General features: G+C 45.1%; 2 protein-coding genes across 2 annotated transcripts in view; one reads left to right on the top strand and one right to left on the bottom strand.

Annotated features, from left to right (window-relative positions):
* Window positions 1–1,084: 1,084 nt before the first annotated feature.
* The window catches only part of LOC310997657 (NLR family CARD domain-containing protein 3-like), a gene marked incomplete at its 5' end in the record, with an annotated part of 366,988 nt that continues 347,542 nt past the window's right edge, over window positions 1,085–20,530 (top strand). The window contains 5 exons of the mRNA XM_083987438.1: window positions 1,085–1,111; window positions 1,436–1,607; window positions 1,890–3,681; window positions 3,769–3,942; window positions 6,555–6,728. Of these exons, the coding sequence (XP_083843564.1) occupies window positions 1,085–1,111; window positions 1,436–1,607; window positions 1,890–3,681; window positions 3,769–3,942; window positions 6,555–6,728 (2,339 nt within the window). The remainder of the gene's footprint in view (window positions 1,112–1,435; window positions 1,608–1,889; window positions 3,682–3,768; window positions 3,943–6,554; window positions 6,729–20,530) is intronic.
* The window catches only part of LOC310997437 (uncharacterized protein), a gene marked incomplete at its 5' end in the record, with an annotated part of 48,389 nt that continues 45,400 nt past the window's right edge, over window positions 17,542–20,530 (bottom strand). The window contains 2 exons of the mRNA XM_083987124.1: window positions 17,542–17,810; window positions 17,902–17,985. Of these exons, the coding sequence (XP_083843250.1) occupies window positions 17,744–17,810; window positions 17,902–17,985 (151 nt within the window). The 3' untranslated portion in view covers window positions 17,542–17,743. The remainder of the gene's footprint in view (window positions 17,811–17,901; window positions 17,986–20,530) is intronic.

The following is a 20,530-nucleotide window of genomic DNA, read 5'->3' as shown; positions in this document are numbered from 1 at the left end:
ATTGTGTGACGTGTCAGCATTGGCCCCAAAACGTCTGAGCAGTATTTAGTACGGTGCTGCCACCTAGAGGAAAACAGTTGTGGTGAAAAGACACGCGTTCACGCGATCCTGCAGTGCAGGAAAAACCCCGCAATTTTGAACCAGTAACATCTGTAATTCCTCAGCACATCCACTCAGGACCACATGTTTTTGACTATTTGTTTACCTTTTATCTCACGTCGAACCGAACTCTGTACATCACCTAGAAACAAACGGTCTTCACGTGGTTGAAGAGTGACTTTACAACGTGCTCCACGAAAAAACGGCGAGTTTTTCCGCCGTTTCGTTCGTTAGTACGAAGCAGAAGAAGAGAGCTGGGTTTCTCCAAAAACGGAGCTCCCGCTCTAGTTTCCGAGAAAAACGCACTTTTGTGTCAAGTGGCAATCTGCTCATTTTACCGGTAATCTGCAGTGTGGCGTCTCCCAAATCATTTCTACGGCTAAATAAATATATTTGTAGGTAAATCTGGGGGGTGTGGCAGCGTGGAGAGCAGCGGGGCGGGTCTCTGGCTGCAGCGCAGCAGCTCCGGGACACTGCTGTGTGACTGGCCGGCGATGAGTGCTCTGGGGCGGGGGCGGCCGGTCACAGCCCCCGCTGCAGAGCGCCCGCTCCGCTGCACGGTGAAAACAGCAGAGATAACCGGCTTTCAGATCCGAGTCTCCAAACCAGAAACGTTTGTAACAGCACCGGAAAAACTCGCCAGATTTGTCGTCGGTCGCTTTTGTCAAAAGAGGGTTTGGAAAGTCGCCAGATTCAGCGAGAAAGTCGCAACACTGTAGCTGACAGCCGCACAGCGCTGCACGCTGTCCCCAGAGCAGCATTCAAGGAGACAGATTACTCAAACAAAACCAAGATCACACAGTTTATAAAAAAACATTATGTTTTGATTTTAGTTTAAAACAGTTTTACATATCAGAGGACTACCATATTCACACACAGGGTACCTCAGAGTGTCTATTATCGTAATCTGTAAAAAAACGGTTTTGACGAGTTTACTCGTCAATGGTCGTGAACGTTCGGCAGGCTGTGACGAGTTTACTCGTCAATGGTCGCGAAAGAGTTAAAGAGACAGGTGCATTGGCTCGCCACGCCTCGCCGCACAACCCCCCCCCCCCCCCCCTAAAAAAATTTTTTATTGTGGATTTACACGAATCACACAAATGACCCATTTGGGATCCAAAACAGCGAATTTCGCCGAAAGGTGACAAGTTTGCACCCCTGATTATTATTATTATTATTATTATTATTATTACAATCATCTCCATGCTGCACTTTGACACCAGTGGATTGTCAGTCTGTCCAACATGGATCTTGGCTCCATGGTTTTAATTTGATGCTGTCACTCATAGAGTTTCTGTTCCAGCTGCTGGAGGAGAACATGGTCACTTTTGTCAAGAACGAGCTGAAGAAGATCTACAAAGCTCTGAGTCCAGATTACCCAGAATGCTCAGAGCTTTACAAGGAGGATGAAGAGCAGAGGAGGAGCAGCAGAGAGGCATTAGTGAAGATCACAGTGAACTTCCTGAGGAGGATGAAGCAGGAGAAGCTGTCTGAGTGTCTGCAGAGCAGTAAGAGGATTTCTTGAACATGATATTAACACTAACATGGAAAAACTACATGTCTATTTCTTTTATTTGCTCTTGCTTTTAACTCTGTTTTTTGTGTTTGTTTTTATTCTGTTTTATGCTTCTCTTTAAAAAAAAAAGAAAAAGTTTTGTCTTTATGTAAAGCACATTGAGTTGCCTTGGTATGAAATGCGCTATATAAATAAAGATGCCTTGCCTTGCCTTGCCTATTGAATTCAATTTCATATTTTTGTAAGGAATGACACTACTTTTATGTTTATTCAGGACATGTTGCTGCAGTTTGTCAACGTAAACTCAAGTCTGACTTGAAGAAGAAGTTCCAGTGTGTGTTTGAGGGCTTCGCTAAAGCAGGAAACCCAACTCCTCTGAACCAGATCTACACAGAGCTCTACATCACAGAGGGAGGGACTGGAGAGGTCAATGATGAACATGAGGTCAGACAGATTGAAACAGCATCCAGGAAACCAGACAGACCAGAAACAACCATCAGACAAGAAGACATTTTTAAAGCCCCACCTGGAAGAGACCGACCAATCAAAACAGTGATGACAAAGGGAGTGGCTGGCATTGGGAAAACAGTCTTAACACAGAAGTTCACTCTGGACTGGGCTGAAGACAAAACCAACCAGGACATACACTTCACATTTCCCTTCACATTCAGAGAGCTGAATGTGCTGAAAGAGAAAAAGTTGAGCTTGGTAGAACTTGTTCATCTCTTCTTCTCTGAAACCAAAGAAGCAGGAATCTGCAGGTTTGATCAGTTCCAGGTGGTCTTCATCTTTGACGGTCTGGACGAGTGTCGACTTCCTCTGGACTTCCACAACACTGAGATCCTGACTGATGTGACAGAGTCCACCTCAGTGGACGTGCTGCTGACCAACCTCATCAGGGGGAACCTGCTTCCCTCTGCTCACCTCTGGATAACCACACGACCTGCAGCAGCCAATCAGATCCCTCCTGAGTGTGTTGACATGGTGACAGAGGTCAGAGGGTTCACTGACCCACAGAAGGAGGTGTACTTCAAGAAGAGGTTCAGAAAGAATAAGCAGGCCAAGAAGATCATCTCCCACATCAAGACCTCACGAAGCCTCCACATCATGTGCCACATCCCAGTCTTCTGCTGGATCACTGCTACAGTTCTGGAGGATCTGTTGAAGACCAGAGAGGGAGGAGAGCTGCCCAAGACCCTGACTGAGATGTACATCCACTTCCTGGTGGTTCAACTAAAACTCAAGAGCATCAAGTACGATGGAGGAGCTGAGACAGATCCACACTGGAGTCCAGAGAGCAGGAAGATGATTGAGTCTCTGGGAAAACTGGCTTTTGAGCAGCTGCAGAAAGGAAACCTGATCTTCTATGAATCAGACCTGACAGAGTGTGGCATCGATATCAGAGCAGCCTCAGTGTACTCAGGAGTGTTCACACAGATCTTTAAAGAGGAGAGCGGCCTGTACCAGGACAAGATGTTCTGCTTCGTCCATCTGAGTGTTCAGGAGTTTCTGGCTGCTCTTCATGTCCATCTGACCTTCATCAACTCTGGACTCAACCTGATGTCACAACAACAACCAACATCCAAGAAGTCTGAAAGAAAAGTTGAATGTACCCCGACCTCTTTCTACCAGAGCGCTGTGGACGAGGCCTTAAAGAGTCCAAATGGACACCTGGACTTGTTCCTCCGCTTCCTCCTGGGTCTTTCCCTGCCGACCAACCAGAAACTTCTACAAGGATTGATGACACAGACAGGAAGTGACTCACAGGAGACGGTCCAGTACATCAAGAAGAAGATTGAAGAGACTTCCTCTCCAGAAAACACTATCAACCTGTTCCACTGTCTGAATGAACTGAATGATCGTTCTCTAGTGGAGGAGATCCAACAGTCCCTGAGTTCTGGACGTCTCTCCACAGACAAACTGTCTCCTGGTCAGTTGTCGGCTTTGTGTTTCATCTTGCTGTCATCAGGAGAAGATCTGGATGAGTTTGACCTGAAGAAATACTCTGCTTCAGAGGCGGCTCTTCTGAGGCTGCTGCCAGTGGTCAAAGCCTCCAACAAAGTTCTGTAAGTGTAGAAAGAGTCAATCGATTCAAATAATTTAGTCCAAGCTGTGTAACATAATCATGTTCTTGGTTGTTGTTGTTTCTTCAGACTGAGTGGCTGTAACCTCTCAGAGAGAAGCTGTGAAACTCTGTCCTCAGTCCTCAGCTCCCAGTCCTCTAGTCTCAGACACCTGGACCTGAGTAACAACGACCTGCAGGACTCAGGAGTCAAGGTCCTGTCTGGTGGACTGAAGAGTCCACACTGTGGACTGGAGACTCTCAGGTGAGATCAAGTTGTGTTTAAATGGATGGAGATACTTCTGAAGTCCAACAATTCTGATATTGCGACAATTTGTCTTGGGTCGTTTTCAAAGGGTGCTTGTTGATTGGACAGATTTGCAAGGGAAATCCCTCCCTCCTAACCCTTTATTTCATATGCCACACACCACCGTAGCCTATGTGACGTGTTGACTGTCATAATATAAGCACAGTTACTTCCGTAATTGTTCTCAGCAAGCCGTTTAATATGACGATTAGGTCAGGCAGCGAGACAGAGCATTTGATAATGAGAAAATGAAAGGAAAACTGCAACCGGAGGAAAATATCGTTGATGACGGACTACGAGGTGTTAGGGTGTCACTGTTTATTGTGACACTTTTCCACATTTGGTCCGGTGAGCGTTCACACTGGATACGAACTGCACCACGGTTCACTTGAGCTTTTACACCCAAACGAAGTGGACTCTCCCAGGAAACGAACCCTGGTCCGTTTAAAAACAGCTCTGGTGTGAAAGCGACCTAAATGTGTTTGTTTATTTTGTACCTAACCCACCATGAAGCACATCTAGCCTTATTGGCCCCTGTTTGAGCCTAATATCAATTACTTTAATTCTATATGACGTTTTCCTTGATGTCTTGGTAACCTACACAGAAAAAACATACATGCCATCTCTGTACACAACAAAGATGGAGACAGCAGTAACCATGGTAATTGTGCCCAGAAACAGCGGATACTCCTGGGGCCTCACAATGATAAGTCTAATGAATGCATGTCTAAAATGAGACCACAGTTTATCAGGCTAAACACTGACACTTGATTCACTCACTCTACATGTTTGCTCAGGTGTTTTTTGGTTTTATCATTCCACATCTATTCACCTGAAAGTGAAATAAAACAACACACAAGCAAAACAAGTGGTTTCTTTTTATGCTAAATAACTTGTACTTGTACTTTTGATACTTGAGTATATTTTTTCACAAGATACGTTTGATACTTAAGTACATTTAATGTGAGCTACTTTAAGACTTTTACTTGAGTAATTTTCTTATGGGTGACTTTTACTTTTATCAAAGTCATTTTTAGTTATGGTATTTCTACTTTTACTTAGTTATTTTTTTCAAGTACTTTATACACCTCTGTAATTGCTCTATTACCAAAGGCATTATTCATGTTACCCCTCATTTACCCATGGCAGCAAGATAACATGCAGCAGGCCAACTCTACAACATTATACATATCACACCACCTGTTACAATAGACTGAAATCAGTGTTGAATTTTTGCTTTAAAGCAGAACTATGCAAGTCGGCTGGAAATAGCTCGCTCCTTCGTTTGTTTCTCTTTTTTTCCCTCTCCGGGGCTCCCCCACAGTTCTGGGAGGCACATGTCACTGTCGTAAAAAAAAAAAAAAAAACTCGCCGCCACCACCTCCTCCCCCTCCCTACACGTGCTTGTGTTTACTGCTGAAGGTAGAGAGCGGTGTTTGCTAAGCCCTGCTAACACGGAGCTAACGCTAACACGGAGCTAATGCTAACACGGCGCTAACGCTAATACGGAGCTAACGCTAATACGGCCACACACAGACAAAGACACAAAGACACAGACATACACACACATGAATAAAGGTTCCAAAACGCGAAGGCGTGTGTGTGTGTCATGATGTATTAAATTATCTTATAAAAGATCCATGGTGTGTGTGTGTCCGTGTTAGCATTAGCTCCGTGTTAGCCACAAGCCGAACTTCTAAACATTTCATTTTCACTTTCCGAACTCAAACCAATCACGATTCATGACATGCATGACGTCATCTGCGTTCTTATCTCGTACTGCCGTAAGGCAGTTTCTCGCGATAGTTCTATCCATTGATGAGATTTGGGACACCGAGACGGAGGACTGATCTTGCAAGTGCGGTTTTCAGCCAGTGGGGGGGGGGTGGGCGCATTGGCCTAGACCCCATTCACCTCATAATAGGTCACTCAACCATCACAGTGTCTCTGAGCCACAATAATTACAGCCGAAATCCTGCATAGTTCTGCTTTAAATAAAGTTAAAGGGACAACGAGGAGTTTTGGAAAAGCGAAGCGTTTTCACACTACATTTATGAGCCTCCGCGCGCACCGTAAAATTCTTTTGACCGGCGCAAGACAGACTCATGTTTTCATTCATCAAGAATTAAAGTCAGAGGTTCAAAGAGGTTCACATACCGTCGTAGTTGCGACCATAAACGGCGATTCAGCTGCGTTATTCTCATGACTCGTTGCGAAACCGAAAGTAAAAAACGCTGGTCGGCTCGACCAGCATCTCCGCCACCACTAATAATAACAAAATAACGATAGAGACAGAACGATATATTTATCGAAAATGGGCCCATTAACAAGTGTGGGTAGCGGAGATTCATCCACATTAACGTGAGACTTTTTTATAACCGAATAGAAACTCCTCGTTGTCCCTTTAAAGATGTGATATTTGCGGTGCAGAAAGAGGCAGTGTTGAATTTTGGCCCAGTTGACAAATGCAGTTTGGGTACTTCGCAGTGAGCAAACTGATATTTTTTCTTTCTTTTGCCGTCCTTTCACCACAAATGTTATTGTCCTCTTTTTCATGATCATCTCTTCAGACTGAGCGGCTGTAACCTCTCAGAGAGAAGCTGTAGAGCTCTGTCCTCAGTCCTCAGCTCCCAGCCCTCTAGTCTCAGACACCTGGACCTGAGTAACAACGACCTGCAGGACTCAGGAGTGAAGCTGCTGTCTGGTGGACTGAAGAGTCCACACTGTGGACTGGAGACTCTCAGGTGAGGATCCCATCCAGCTGTTGATCTGATGACACTTTAAATCTGATGACCTTTGGAGGACAAACTTTTCTTTAGACAAAAGCTGCTTTCCAACTAAAATTAGTGGGTCAAAGCAGGTTTTTTAAATGCAGGTCAACCCGCTTAGAACCGGCATATCGCTCCTTTCCCACTGGCCAAAACACCCACGTCTGATCTCCAGCTGGAGAGCTGCGTGGCCATTCACCCCGCGTTTAGACACGTTAAGACACGTCATCACGTTGATGACAACTTCAGTGTGACAGAAAACAGCGAAGTAAACAAGTAGCAAAATAAAACAAAAAACAAGCGATCAATCAAACAATTGTTTAAAACTATATTATAATAGATTATAAAAGGGAGTAGTGGTGGACACAATGATGCAGCTTCACTTCAGATGTTAACTACAGGATGTTTTCATCAATACAGAATGTAACAGCACACATATCACTACCCACATGAAAACAGTTATCTATTACGTGTACATAAACACTACAGCTATGGTCAGTGTTTTTTTTTTTCTGTTCCCTGGCGCTGAACGTCCTGTGAAGCGTCTTGTATTTTAGACGCGACTGCAGCGACGTTGCATACATTAGCGGGTTGACCCGGGTCTGGCGTTCCCACTGCAAGCCAATCGGAGCCGAGCTGATTGAAGGCGATTTTTTTAACCTGCGTCACTTGCTGAGTTGTTTGACGCAGGTCGACGCAGGTCAGTGAGCCTGTCCCACAGCCACCAAAAGCCGATTGTTAGCGGGTTTAAACAGGTTTTTTGGCCAGTGGGAAAGGGGGAAAACACAACTCATGTTTCCTCCTGCTCTGTATCATCACAACATGAAGACTCCAGCTTCTTCTTCTCTTCTTCTTTCAGGTTGGAGCCTGATGGAGTCCAATGGTTGAGGCCAGGTCTGATGAAGTGTAAGTGTGTTTGGACTTTGGTTCATAGAAACAAAGCAGCACATTCAACCATCTTTACACTGTCACATCACTGACGTCATGAGTCTTCATCAAACTCAGGGTTTTTTCTGCATTATAAATTTTGAGGCGGCCGCCTCGCTCAAATTGTCTGCCGCCGCGCTGGAATCTTGATTGAAAATAAATGTAGTTCTATGGAAGCTCAGTGGCACTGTTTTCAACTCGGTTCGGGTTCAACTCGACCGCAGCAGAAGAGGTGCGTTCGATTTCAACTCCGGGCCGGGCCGCAAGGTGACGTTGACGCGCTGCTTGTGTGCCCGCGGGGGCGGGGCTTATTGGGGCTTTGTTCCGTTCAGACGTTGTGCTGAGCGTGAACGCACCCCACCAGCACAGAGCGTGAAGAGAGAGAGAAGGAGACGGAGGGCTGAAGCGAGTTTAGTGGATTAGCGAGGTGTGTTGAGTCTAAAGCCAGGCTCTCCTGGGGCCTGTACTGCGAAGGAGGTTCAACATGGCCAGGCTTTGTGTTCATCTTCCAGCTCAACAAAACCTCAAGTCCCGGCCCGGGTTAACACAGTACTACGAAGCTGGTTATCAACTTGGTTTGTTAAGTCCGGCTCTCAGCTTTATGATCTGTGCGCGTTCACATCAAAGGGGGCGTTTGGCGTCATATGATTCAACTTCTGCACGAAATTGATCCACAACGGGCTGCCCAGAGGAGTGCAATTGTTTTAATGGAGAGAGTATGAGCGATATAAAAAAAAAGCACAATCGCAGCCTGAAGCAACAGTGTTGCTGCAAATACGACAAGAGAGGAGGTTGCTTTTAATTTTTCTGACAGCTCTTGCGCTACTTTTAAATATGAAGCTTTATTCATTTAAACTAAATAAACTAGAGCAACATCAACTGTCATTTTAAATTGTGTTTTATGTTGTTATATATTTCACTGATCGCAATTATAACGCGAGTGTGTGTTTTATTGGAAGCGAGGCTGGATAGGTTACAGTGAGGTTTTTTTAGGTGCTGTAGCTACAAGCAAATCTCATAAACAAAGACCTTTTTAAATGTGAAAACAGCGGAGACTTATTCAAGATTTGTGTTTGGGCAACACTGAAATATAACAGGCGAAACATCGGAATTAATTTATTCACAGCCACATTAAGTGAAATTATTAACTTTACCGATTATCCATCTGATTATCTGTCCTGCTGCGAGCGAACAACTTCTATCAGTGGTGACTGACTGTATATAAAAGTAAAATATAGGCTATAGTCTAATATATAATGAGCTCCTGACGCTCAGCTCAACGGGTGAGGAGAACAACTCTCGGCAGAGACGCTCAGAGAGAAAGTCAACAGCAGCGGATCAGCTGATCTCTCCCTCCGTACAAACGCTCCGTTCTGATCCAGCTCCACTGGACTTTCAAAGTAAAGGTGACGCAATAGTGAAACAGCGGCGCTTTTATAGCCAGTTTTATGATTAAACTCTGAACATAACCTGGTCGGGACCAGGTTATGAGCTAAGCATAAGTTACCATGGTGATCTAGCTGGGTTAAAAGAGAGCCACCTTTGTAGTAGGCTACAGGAGAGCCTGGCTGTACACTCAACATACCTCGCTAACCCACTAAACTGGCTTCGCAGTACACCCCTCTGTACTACAAAGGTGGCTCTCTTTTAACCCGACTAGATCACCATGGTAACTTGTGCTTAAGTTATGTTCAGAGTTTCAGCGCCGCTGTTTCACTAGCCTATCTAACTCATTTTCAGCTGCGTCACCTTTACTTTGAAAGTCCAGTGGAGCTGGATCAGAACGTAGCGTTTGTACGGAGGGAGAGATCAGCTGATCCGCTGCTGTTGACTTTCTCTCTGAGCGTCTCCGCCTACAAATGTTCAGCTGAGGTAATACGCTGCTCAGCTGTTGATCCGACTCGCGTCAGGAGCTCATTATATATTAGGCTATAGCCTATAGCAGCGGCACTCAATAGGCGGCCCGCGGGCCGCATCCGGCCCGCCGAACCTTCCAATCAGACCCGCGACTGAGTTCTACTAGTTTACACTGTATACTGTATTTCTCAGGCTCCGTGCGCCTGTAAGTCAAAGCGCTGGGACATGGAAACACCCGTGCAGCGTTTGTGTGTGCCTGTGCACTGGGATACAGAAACGCCAACGAACCCAAATCACCATGCGCGAGTGTTTGGGGAGCGGGCTGGACTGCAGGGTTTTCCCTGCCTGTCTGCAGAGACCGTGGGTGATTTTGACCGCCGTCTTGGTTCAACTGTGTGCAATGCATCTTGCATGGGGGGCCGTTCAGATGAAGCGTCTTTTGCGCGCACTCAAACCCATTCAATGTAGCCGCGCGTCATGCACGCTCACAACTCAAAAGCCGTAGCCGTGCGCATTTGATGAGACGCAATTGTTTTTTCGTGCACGTCTGCGCCGCACAGCTGCACGACCTGCTTCTCCCCCGCTGTTGTGTCCCGGTTCCATCGGCCTGTGTCTCTCCTACTGTTTCCCACTGAGCTCTGCCTCGTTTGAAAGGTGAAGGAAGCCCGTGTGTGGAAAGACGTCGCCTCTGAGATGTAGAATGTGTATTATAGAAGAGAAACACACATTTCAGGACCAATGACTTGTATCCAGAGAACAGACTCAGACATGTCCTGTGATGGTCAGGTCATATTTAAGTTGAAAATCACAGGGCATGTCTGAGGATACAAGTCAGCAGTGTAAAGCTCCAGCATGATATGTAAATGATATGATAATGTCAAGATTTTTCATTTTATATCATACAAAACACCATGAAGTGTATAAATAAAAATTATGTGCTTACAAGTAAAATAAAAATATTTAAATTATTAGATGAAAAAGGTGAATTTAATTTCAATCTAGGCCTATTTGAATGTGCGGCCCCCAAGGTGTCTGTTAAGAAAATTTCTGGCCCTTCGACAAATGTATTTGAGTACCCCTGGCCTATAGGCTATATTTCACTTTTATATAGGCCTACAGTCACCGCTGAAAGAAGTTGCGCGCTCGCAGCAGGACAGATAATCAGATGGATAATCGGTAAAGTTAATAATTTCACTTAATGTGGCCATGAATAAATTAATTCCGATGTTACGATCGCCTGTTATGTCAGTGTTGCCCAAACGCAAATCTTGAGACTCCGCTGTTTTTACATTTACAGCACCTAAAATGCACTGAAACCTATTTTCATACGCACACCAGCCTCGCTTTCAATAAAACACACACTCGCATTTCATAATTTGCGATCAGTGAAATATATGAAAACAATAAAATAAAAATGTAAAATTTGAGTCGTTGCTGTAGTTTATTTAGTTTAAATGAATAAAGCTTCATATTTAAAAGTAGCGCAATGTAGAGCTGTCAGAAATTAAAAGCAGCCTCATCTCGTCATATTTGCAGCAACACTGTTGCTTCAGGCTGCGATCAAGCTTTTGTATCGCTCATACTCTCTCTCCATCAAAACAACCTGCTGCTCTTGGCTGAAATCAGCCCGTTGTCGCTCCATTTAGTGAGGAAGTAGAATAATATGACGCCAAACGCCTTAATTGATGTGAACGCGCACAGAGCATGAAGCTGAGAGCTGGACTTAACAAACCAAGTTGATAACCAGCATCGTAGTGAACACAAAGCCTGGATCTGTTGAGTCTCCTTCGCAGTTCAGGAGATCAGGAGTCGGGTTTTTTTCCCCCTCGGCCTTTATTTTGAAAGGACAGCTAGCGAGAGATGGGTACACGGAGATTAAGTGTGAGGGGGGGGTTGACATGCAGTCCCCCCCGCCCCCCCGCGGCCGCCTCAGCCCAAATTTTGGCCAGAAAAAACCCTGAAACTGTCAATAACTGATCAGATTATCAATAACTGCAGCTGTGTCTTGTTTCTCCATCAGATTCCTGTCGACTCACAATCGACACAAACACAGTGAACACAAAGATCAAACTCTCCAACGACAACAGGAAGGCGACACTTGTGGAGGAGGATCAGTCACATCCTGATCATCCTGACAGATTCGACTGGCCTCAGCTGCTGTGTTCAACTGGTCTGACTGGTCGCTGTTACTGGGAGGTGGAGTGGAGTGGATGGGTTTATGTATCAGTGAGTTACAGAGGAATCAGAAGGAAAGGAAACATTGAAGACTGTGAGTTTGGAATGAACAACCAATCTTGGAGCCTGAGCTGCTCTGAGGATGGTTACCGTTTCTATCACAACAACATAGAAACAGTCATCTCCTCCTCCTCCTCTGGTTCTAACAGAGTAGCAGTGTATGTGGACTGGCCTGCTGGATCTCTGTCCTTCTACAGAGTCTCCTCTGACTCACTGATCCACCTCCACACCTTCAACACCACCTTCACTGAGCCTCTGTATGCTGGGTTTGCAGTCTGGTGGTCTGGTTCCTTAGTGTCTCTGTGCTGAGTATAGCAGAGAAACAGAGTATGAAATGTGCTATAAAGATGCCTCCAGCTGGGCCGCAGCCTCCACGTCCCTTCTCCGGCTGAGCTGCAGCCATTTCTGGTCCCTGCTCTAACTCTGCCACATCCTCTGGTCCTATCTCCAGCTGGGCTGTCTATCTCCAGTCAGCGAGAGAGAGAGAATAAAAGAAAATAAACAAAATAAAAATAAAGTGCTCATGTGTATTTAGTGCAGGCTTGTGTTTATGTGTGTCACAAGTGATATAAGTATGTTTAGTGATCTGTGTTGTGTGTTTTATGTTGAGTTAAGGCCTTTGCACACTGGGTCCGTTTTTTTCGTCCGAAATTGCCGCACGTCAAAAAATAAATTCGACCTCATGTTGTGTTGATCATGTTTACACACCGAGTCCGAAACTTTCGTCCGTTATAAAAGTTTTCGGAACAGGTTCGATTTAATGCGTTTTTCGCATCCGTGAAAAGCCTCTTGACCAATCACATCAGCGTTTGGAGGCTGGAGAGGGAGAGAGAGAGGTGGGTGGGGGGGCGAATCACCGCTGAGTGGGTGTCTGTGTGTGTGTGCGTGCGCCAGCCGCTGTTCACCGCTGAGTGTGTGTGTCTGTGTGTGTGCCAGCTGCTGTTCAGGATTATGGAAATTGTCCGTCTTCTGTTTAATGTGTGAGCTAATAATCAATATCTATCAAACTGGACCACTGACATCCTAAAATAAACTGTTGAAGTGATCATGATAGTTCTGCTGCTCAGTTACAAGCAGGCAGATTGGCTCCTCTCAGGATGGACATATTCTCTTTCGTTTCTCAACAAGTGAGAGAACCACAAAGTGCATCACTGCGTGACGATTTTTGTCTCCCTCTCCGAAATTTGGAACACAAAATAAAAACGCATGCGAATAAAACGCAACGGACTCAGTGTGCAAGGAGCCTGTGCGTAACGTTTTTTGTCGGATGACAGATACGAAAAACGCATGCGAAAAAAACGGACTGTGCAAAGACCTTTACTCGGTCACAGAGGAAGGAGGATTAGGGGATAGAGAGGTGGGGCTTCAGGTGAAGGGGGGTGTTGACAATTCGTTTGGCTTCTTGTATAGTTCTCTGGAGGGCAGGATTGTTTATTGCTATGCTTAAAGGTGATAGCTACAAGTTTAATTCCTCCTGGCCAGTAGTATAGAACTCACACTGCCTGCTCTCGCTCCAACCTTCCGTTGTACTGGTTGCCAGTTACAGCAGTTACACATGACATCAATGTTCTAATGCTGTTGCCACAGAGATCATTCCATGCCGACGTTGCCAATGTAACCAGATGTAAATATTTATATATTTCGGACCCGCCAAAATTTATTAAACTATTGCATTGTACAATGTTAAATCATGTTAAACCATGTTTGTATTTATTATGTATGAACGATTTTTGTACCTCACAAATGTAGGCCTATGTTCATTAGCTTAGAACTGTAGTCGGAGAATGCCACCCTACAAGCCCCTGGAGGGTTTCTTGGCATTCCCCTTCACATTGTTTTGGATTTTATATGTTATATCTTTTTTAACTTTGATATGTGAAAATGAACAAACAAACAAACAAACAAACCACTAGCCATCGATCAGCAACAGCTCCTCCACACCTGGATTACCTACACAGCTCCACAATTCAATACGGTCATCCCAGCTCTGCTCCACAACAAGCTCTCCCAGTTTAATGTGCCTGACTCCATGTGCAGGTGGATTATGGACTTCCTGACAGACAGATGGCAGTTGGTGAGGCTGGGGAAGCATGTCTCTGACACCCAGACCATCAGCACTGGATCCCCCCAAGGCTGCGTCCTTTCTCCTCTGCTGTTCTCCCTGTACACCAACAGCTGCACATCTGGACACCAGTGTGTCAAGCTCCTGAAATTTGCGGACGACACCACCCTCATCAGCCTCATCTCTGATGGGGACGAGTCGGCCTACAGGAGCGAGACGGACCGTCTGGTGTCATGGTGCAGCATGAACAACCTGGAGCTCAACGCTCTGAAGACAGTGGAGATGATAGTGGACTTCAGAAAGGACCAAGCTGCCCTCCCCCCTGTCATCCTCTGTGACTCTACAGGGACCCTGGTTGAGTCCTTCTGATTCCTGGGCACCACCATCTCCCAGGAGCTGAAATGGGAGCAGAACATCAGCTCCCTCACCAAGAAGCCTCAGCAGAGGATATACTTCCTGCTGCAGCTGAAGAAGTTTCACCTCCCTGTGAAGATGCTGGTGAACTTCTACACTGCCACCATCGAATCCATCCTCACATCCTCCATGACAGTCTGGTGTGCTGCAGCTCCGGCCAGAGACTGCAGCGTGTCATTCACTCTGCCCAGAGGGTGATCGGCTGCAGCCTCCCATCTCTTCACCCTGGACACAAACTCTTCCAGTCCCTCCTCTCTGGCAAAAGGCGCCGGTCCATCTGGACCAGGACCTCACGCCACAAGAACAGTTTCTTCCCCTCTGCAGTCAGCCCAATGAACAATGCCCCAGCTCCCCCTAAATAACCCTAAACCTACGGACAGTCACTCTGCACTAAAACATTTTGCACAATAACTTATTTAGTTGTATTTTGTATATATCTTTAGTCTATTCTTTTATATGTATTTATAGTATATGCATATTTCCTTTTTGTATATAGTAAATGTGTATCTTTTGCACTAGAATATTTTAATTGATTCTATTTTATTTTATATTATTTAAATTCTTAATTCTCTAAATTCTTATTCTATTCTATTTTTTGTACTTTTATGTTAGCACCTGACACCAAGACAAGTTCCTCATGCTGTAAACTGACATTTACTGCTCTTGGCAATAAAACAGTTCTGATTCTGATTCGCTGTGACTTAAATATTAACAACTATAGGACAAATACAGGTGAATCTTTTAACAGACAATTTCTCCAAGAGATTTTAAGAGTGCTCTGACTATTCCTCTGGTGACATCATCAGGCCAAATTTTTGTTGGGCCCAGTTTCTAACCAAATAGCTGTAAAGCTAATGACATTCCCATCAGCCTCAGCTGGTGTTTGTGTTTAGTGTTGATTAAGAAATGTATTGATGGACATCATTTTTAATAACTGTGTGATATTGTGTAAAGACAACTGCACTTCTTAACAAAGTTGAATGATTTCACAAAAAAGTAATTTATTAAACATAATGTCACATCAGGCTAACAACAGTTTGTTCTGTATATTTATGGCTGTACTTCTCACAATATGATCAAAGTAAATAATAATAAATGATTGTGTTTGTAGATAACGGGGTGTTTTTGGTGATAAGTCATACACACTGCACTAGAACAAGAGCTGAGAACCAACAAAGTCTCTGAGCTTCTACCTGCTTCATTCAGACTTTTACAAAATGTCACAGCCTCCCTTTGAAGGTACAGTAGTCTCTGCACTGATTACTGAGGTTTACAGAAAATGAGGTATTTCAATGAAACTGTCATAAACAGAGAAAAGAGGACACAACTGTCCTGATCATCTCTCACAGTACTTGATTTAAAACATCAACAATAAATATTTCTCATATTTACATATTTCTGATGTTCAGTAACTGAACATTAGTTTCTCCTGACCGTATTGTAGCATTAGTTGTATGCAGTTATCACAAAATAGACTGCAGTGTTTCCCATAGGTTTGCAAGTAGACTTTGGCGGTAGCGATCGTCGACGGCCGGGGGTGGGGGTGGGGGTCAGCGCTATGCGGGGATGAACGGAACGATCGTCCGACCGGGGGGGGGTTTAACAATGTAGTTCTATAGTAGCTACGTGGCGCTGTTTCCAACTCTACCGCACAGAAGGGGTGCGTTTGATTTCAGCTCCAGGTAGCAAGATGACGTTGACGTGCTGAGCTTGAACGCACCCACCGGCGCAGAGCATGAAGAGGGAGAGAAGGAGACGGAGGGGTGTATTGTGAAGCCAGTTTAGTGGATTAGCGAGGTATGTTGAGTCTAAAGCCAGGCTCTCCTGTACTACAAAGGTGGCTCTCTTTACACCCGGCTAGATCACCATGGTAACTTATGCTTAGGTTATGTTCAGAGTTTCATCCTAAAATCGGCTATGAAAGCGCCACTGTTAAAGCAGATATCAGCTTCACGGCCGTTTCGGCTAATGCTGCGTTCAAGGCAGGCTTTTGAAACCGTAAGTGACAGCTTCAAGTCACAACTACGATTTGGTAGCGTTCCAGGTAACCCGTAGCTCGTGTTTTTACCATCCTGTTGTCTGTGAAAGTTCCCTATAACGGCCACTCGTAACTTCCGACCCGTGAACTCGTACCAGATTGAACTGGTATGACTTCACAGGAAGGAAAAACACAAAGTACGAGTTTCTTTGAACGCACCATGAGTTAGCAGCCCCCGCCCTTGTCAGGCATCAATTGGTCCTCGTGCTACGTCACCACATTCACGCGCATCCCTTGGCTGCACACACAGCCCTTCATGCCGTTCTCTCTCCTCATTGGATAACACTTGTATCCCACAAGGAAAATTTTCTCCTCGGGTTACAGCAGAGCAGAGTGACGGAGAGACTCGTGTTTAGGCTGAAATACTTCATGTAAGTGATTGCTGACGGAAAATAGGACTATTTAGGACTTATATTAACAAAAACATTCCACTGATATCTGCTTTAACTATTTAACTCATTTACAGCTGCGTCACCTTTACTTTGACAGTGGATCTGGATCAGAACGGAGCGTTTGTACGGAGGGAGAGATCACACTGATCCGCTGCTGTTTACTTTCTCTCTGAGCGTCTCTGCCTGCAGATGTTCAGCGGAGGGAATACGCTGCTCAGCTGTTGAGCCGAGCGTCAGGAGCAAGTTGATAAGCTTCGTAGTAGCCTACCGTGTTAACTCCGGGGGGACCGCGGGGCTAGAGGTTTTGTGGAGCAGGAACATGAACACAAAGCCTGGCTATGTTGAGCCTCCTTCGCAGTACAAGCCGGAGCAGTCGGTGTTTTTTGTTTGTTTGTTTTTCCTCGGCCTTTATTTTGAAAGGACAGCTGGAGAGAGACGGGCAGGCTACGCGGAGATAAAGTGAGGGGGGATTGACACGCAGTTCCATTATTATCTGAAGCTTTCAGGCAACATTATCACCCCTAAAAATACTATATTGGTGAGAAATAAAATGAACGAGGAGGAGGGAAAAAAGGCGTGTAAACGATTATTGATTTTTCTAAACGGTTATGATTTGTTATCCGTGTACCCATTTACACGTGTAGATGTTGACACCCCTAACTGCTGTTATGCATGCGCGCTTCTCTGTGTGTGTGTGTGAGACAATGGCAATATGGAGCAGCGCTGTGCGGAGATGAACGTAACGATCGCCCGACGCAGGGGGGGGGGGGCATTGTTCGTGGCGTACGTAATTCTTTTGTGGCGGCCCGCCAAGAATAAATGAATGTGTGGGAAACACTGGACTGTTGTTCTCTGTTGTATCTGATGTGTGGAGCATCACTATGAGCAGCATTTAAGAATAACAGAGGGAGGTCACTGTTGATCTGTGATTAACCTTTGGGACGATGAGTGTGACCTCAGTGTGTCTGATCTGAGCTGCTGTGGTTGTGACACTGCAGTGACGTTTCCTCTGCTCATCATCAGACTCTGGTCAACACTGACAGACAGATCAGTGATGACGACTGCTTCACCACACTTCAAACTGCCCGTGTCTCTGGAAGACTGCTCTGTCCACGATGTTGTTGTTGAAGAGTCTAGAAGGAAAACACAGACCAGAGAGTGAACGTCACTCACTGACACACAACAAGCTGCCGACTCTGAACAAACTCAGTGATGTGAACTCACCGCACAGACTCCATGGACGGGTTGATGGAGACCAGCTGCAGCAACTGGACTGTAGACGCATCAGTGATGTTGTTGTCACTCAAACTGGAACACACACACACACACACACACACACACACACACACACTTAGTTAATTTCTTACTGTGCATCATGTTGAACAAACGTTTCACTTCACACTGATCTTGACTTTAATCTGGATTTTCAGAATAGAACCTGCCAGAAGGACTATTATCGGCTGTTCTCTGTGTTGCTCCACATGTTAATGTGGTAATAAATGCAAACTATTTAAGTTCTTAGATAAAGACAGGAAAATCAAATGAGACATTTAAATGTCCAGAAACATTTGTCCACATCACACATTGGGCCCTAGTTTCCTGGACTGAGCACAGTCTAGGCGCAGCGCAGCTTCGCCACGCCAATGAGGCGTGTCCAGGTGCATTTTGCAAGTTTGGTGGGCAGCTCAGTCCGATGCATGCTGGCGCAGGCCCTCCCCTCGTCCCTCCTACCAGCGCAAATGGCAAAGAGGGAGGAGACAGGGCGGGAGGGAGACAGGAGGAGGAGAGAAAGGCATGAAGTGGGATATGGGCCCAATTCCAATCCGACCCCTCACGGACTCACTGACTTAGAGGCGCGTTCACGGGAAGTCCGTGAGTGTGTGAGGGCTGTTCCATTGTCAGATCATCAAGTCAGTGAGTCAGTGAATGAGCCCTTACTGCCCCCTTACCGTAAGTCAGCACCGATGCGGACTTTGGGTAGGGGAATTACCCACAGTTCATAGCGTTGTGAAGTCAAACACATGAGATGCCGTCGGAACGCAAGTGTTAAAAAAAAGAAAAAGTAAATTAACACACGTGGACAGAGAGAGCTCCGCCGCTCTCTTTATTGTTAATGGACAGGAGCAACAACCAAAAAAAAGAAAGAAAGAAAAAAAAAGAAGAAGTTTACTGTCAGTATTAACGTGCAGTTTGTGATTATTGATGATGATTTGATCAGATCTGATCCGGGAACATTTTGTTTTGAGTCCGTCCACCTCACACACCTCCAAGACCGGAGTCAACAACATTTTGTTGTCAAGGTAACATGTCGTGAGAGTGTGTAAGTGCTGTTCCATTCATATTTACAGCATCTGGACCCTCACAGACTCTCACACTCTGTCACTTACAGCTGACGTCACTTTAGTCAGTGAGGGTTCAGGGCCTGAGTCTTTAGGGGGTGGATTGGAATTGGGGGTTACACAGCCGATTCAGATCTTCACCAATCAAACGAGCTCCTCTCCTCACCTTTAACTGCGCTGCGGGCGATGCGCACTGCAAGTTTGTCATTTTATACTTTGACATGGACGGAAGGAGACAGCGACGCCAGAGGCCGAACCTCTCCCAGGAGGAAACAGCTGTCTTGGTCCGGAGGTCCGAGCTCAGAGTGGCCGAATAATGAGTTTATTAATATCCTTAATCAGGTTTGATCTGATACACTGAGAACCGCTGCCCAGTGTAAAAAACAACAACTAATTATAGCTGCTGCGCAGCAATGGGTCGGGTCCGGGCTAATTTTGGCAAATTTAGGCAAACTCTGAGCAACAAACAGGAGAATAGGAAGACAGGACAGTTGACCTTATAATGTTCAATTTGCACCAGTTGAGGATTGAACCCACAACCTCGGGAACCAAAGACCATTGTCTATCGCACTGAGCTAATTGACAAGTGGCAGTTCAATAGTGGCTTCACAAATTGATTAAGCCATTCACTGTCGCGCAGGCAGATTTGAAACCACAGTAAAAAGAAAAATCAGTTTTTGAGCTACAATTCTGATATGTATTTGTCAAACATCTACTATGAGTCTAAGATGTTAGGAGCCTTCGCACATGGTCCAGTCCAAGCTATTTAGATTTTTAAATTTAGAGGCTTGCTGTGATGCCACCATTAGGACAATTGCCTTGTGTTTCGTGTTGAGGACATCTGACATTTTGATCTGTCATCATCATCATCATCATCATCACCCTTGCTGGGTCTCGAACTCACAACATCTGACACCAAGAACCAGCTCCTAACTCGCTGAGCTAATTGGCTGGTAGTGAGACCTGCTGTGTAGCTTCATTTATCCACTCAGGGAGTCAATGCCCGGGCAGCTGTTGTGATGAAATGGTCAAAATGTCAGAAATTCAGTCATCTAAACAAAAATCTGATAATACATAAATTGCATCTTGACAGCATGGAAATGTTGGTGATTTGTTTTTAATGATGCGTGTTTTGCTTCATAAGAGAAAATATGATGTTTAAAAATTCCACTCTCACATTGACTGCAGTTGTTCCCATGAGAGCAGAATTCAAAATGTTCTCAAAAATTCAGTTTTTGAGATAAAATTCTGTTATTTGCCAAACTTCATCAACCATGACAAGATTTATCAAGAATTTGATGGTATATGTTTACAGTACTGTTTACAGTCAAACGTTTTCATGCACTGTAGGCTCAATTTTTGCTTAATGAAAAATCCGAGAAACAAGTTTTGTGGAGGATGGTCTGGAGATGCACTGTAGCGAGTTTGGTGTCAATTGAGCAAAAATTGTGGGAGGAGATACATTTGAAAAGTTTTACAGTTATTGAAAAAACAGAGTGATGGACTTCATAATT

The sequence above is a fragment of the Trachurus trachurus genome (genome assembly GCF_905171665.1).
Source record: "Trachurus trachurus genome assembly, chromosome: 2".
In the NCBI taxonomy this organism is placed as follows: Eukaryota; Metazoa; Chordata; class Actinopteri; order Carangiformes; family Carangidae; genus Trachurus; species Trachurus trachurus.
Note: the sequence above shows the minus strand (reverse complement) of the source record. Positions and strands in the feature narration are given on the sequence as shown.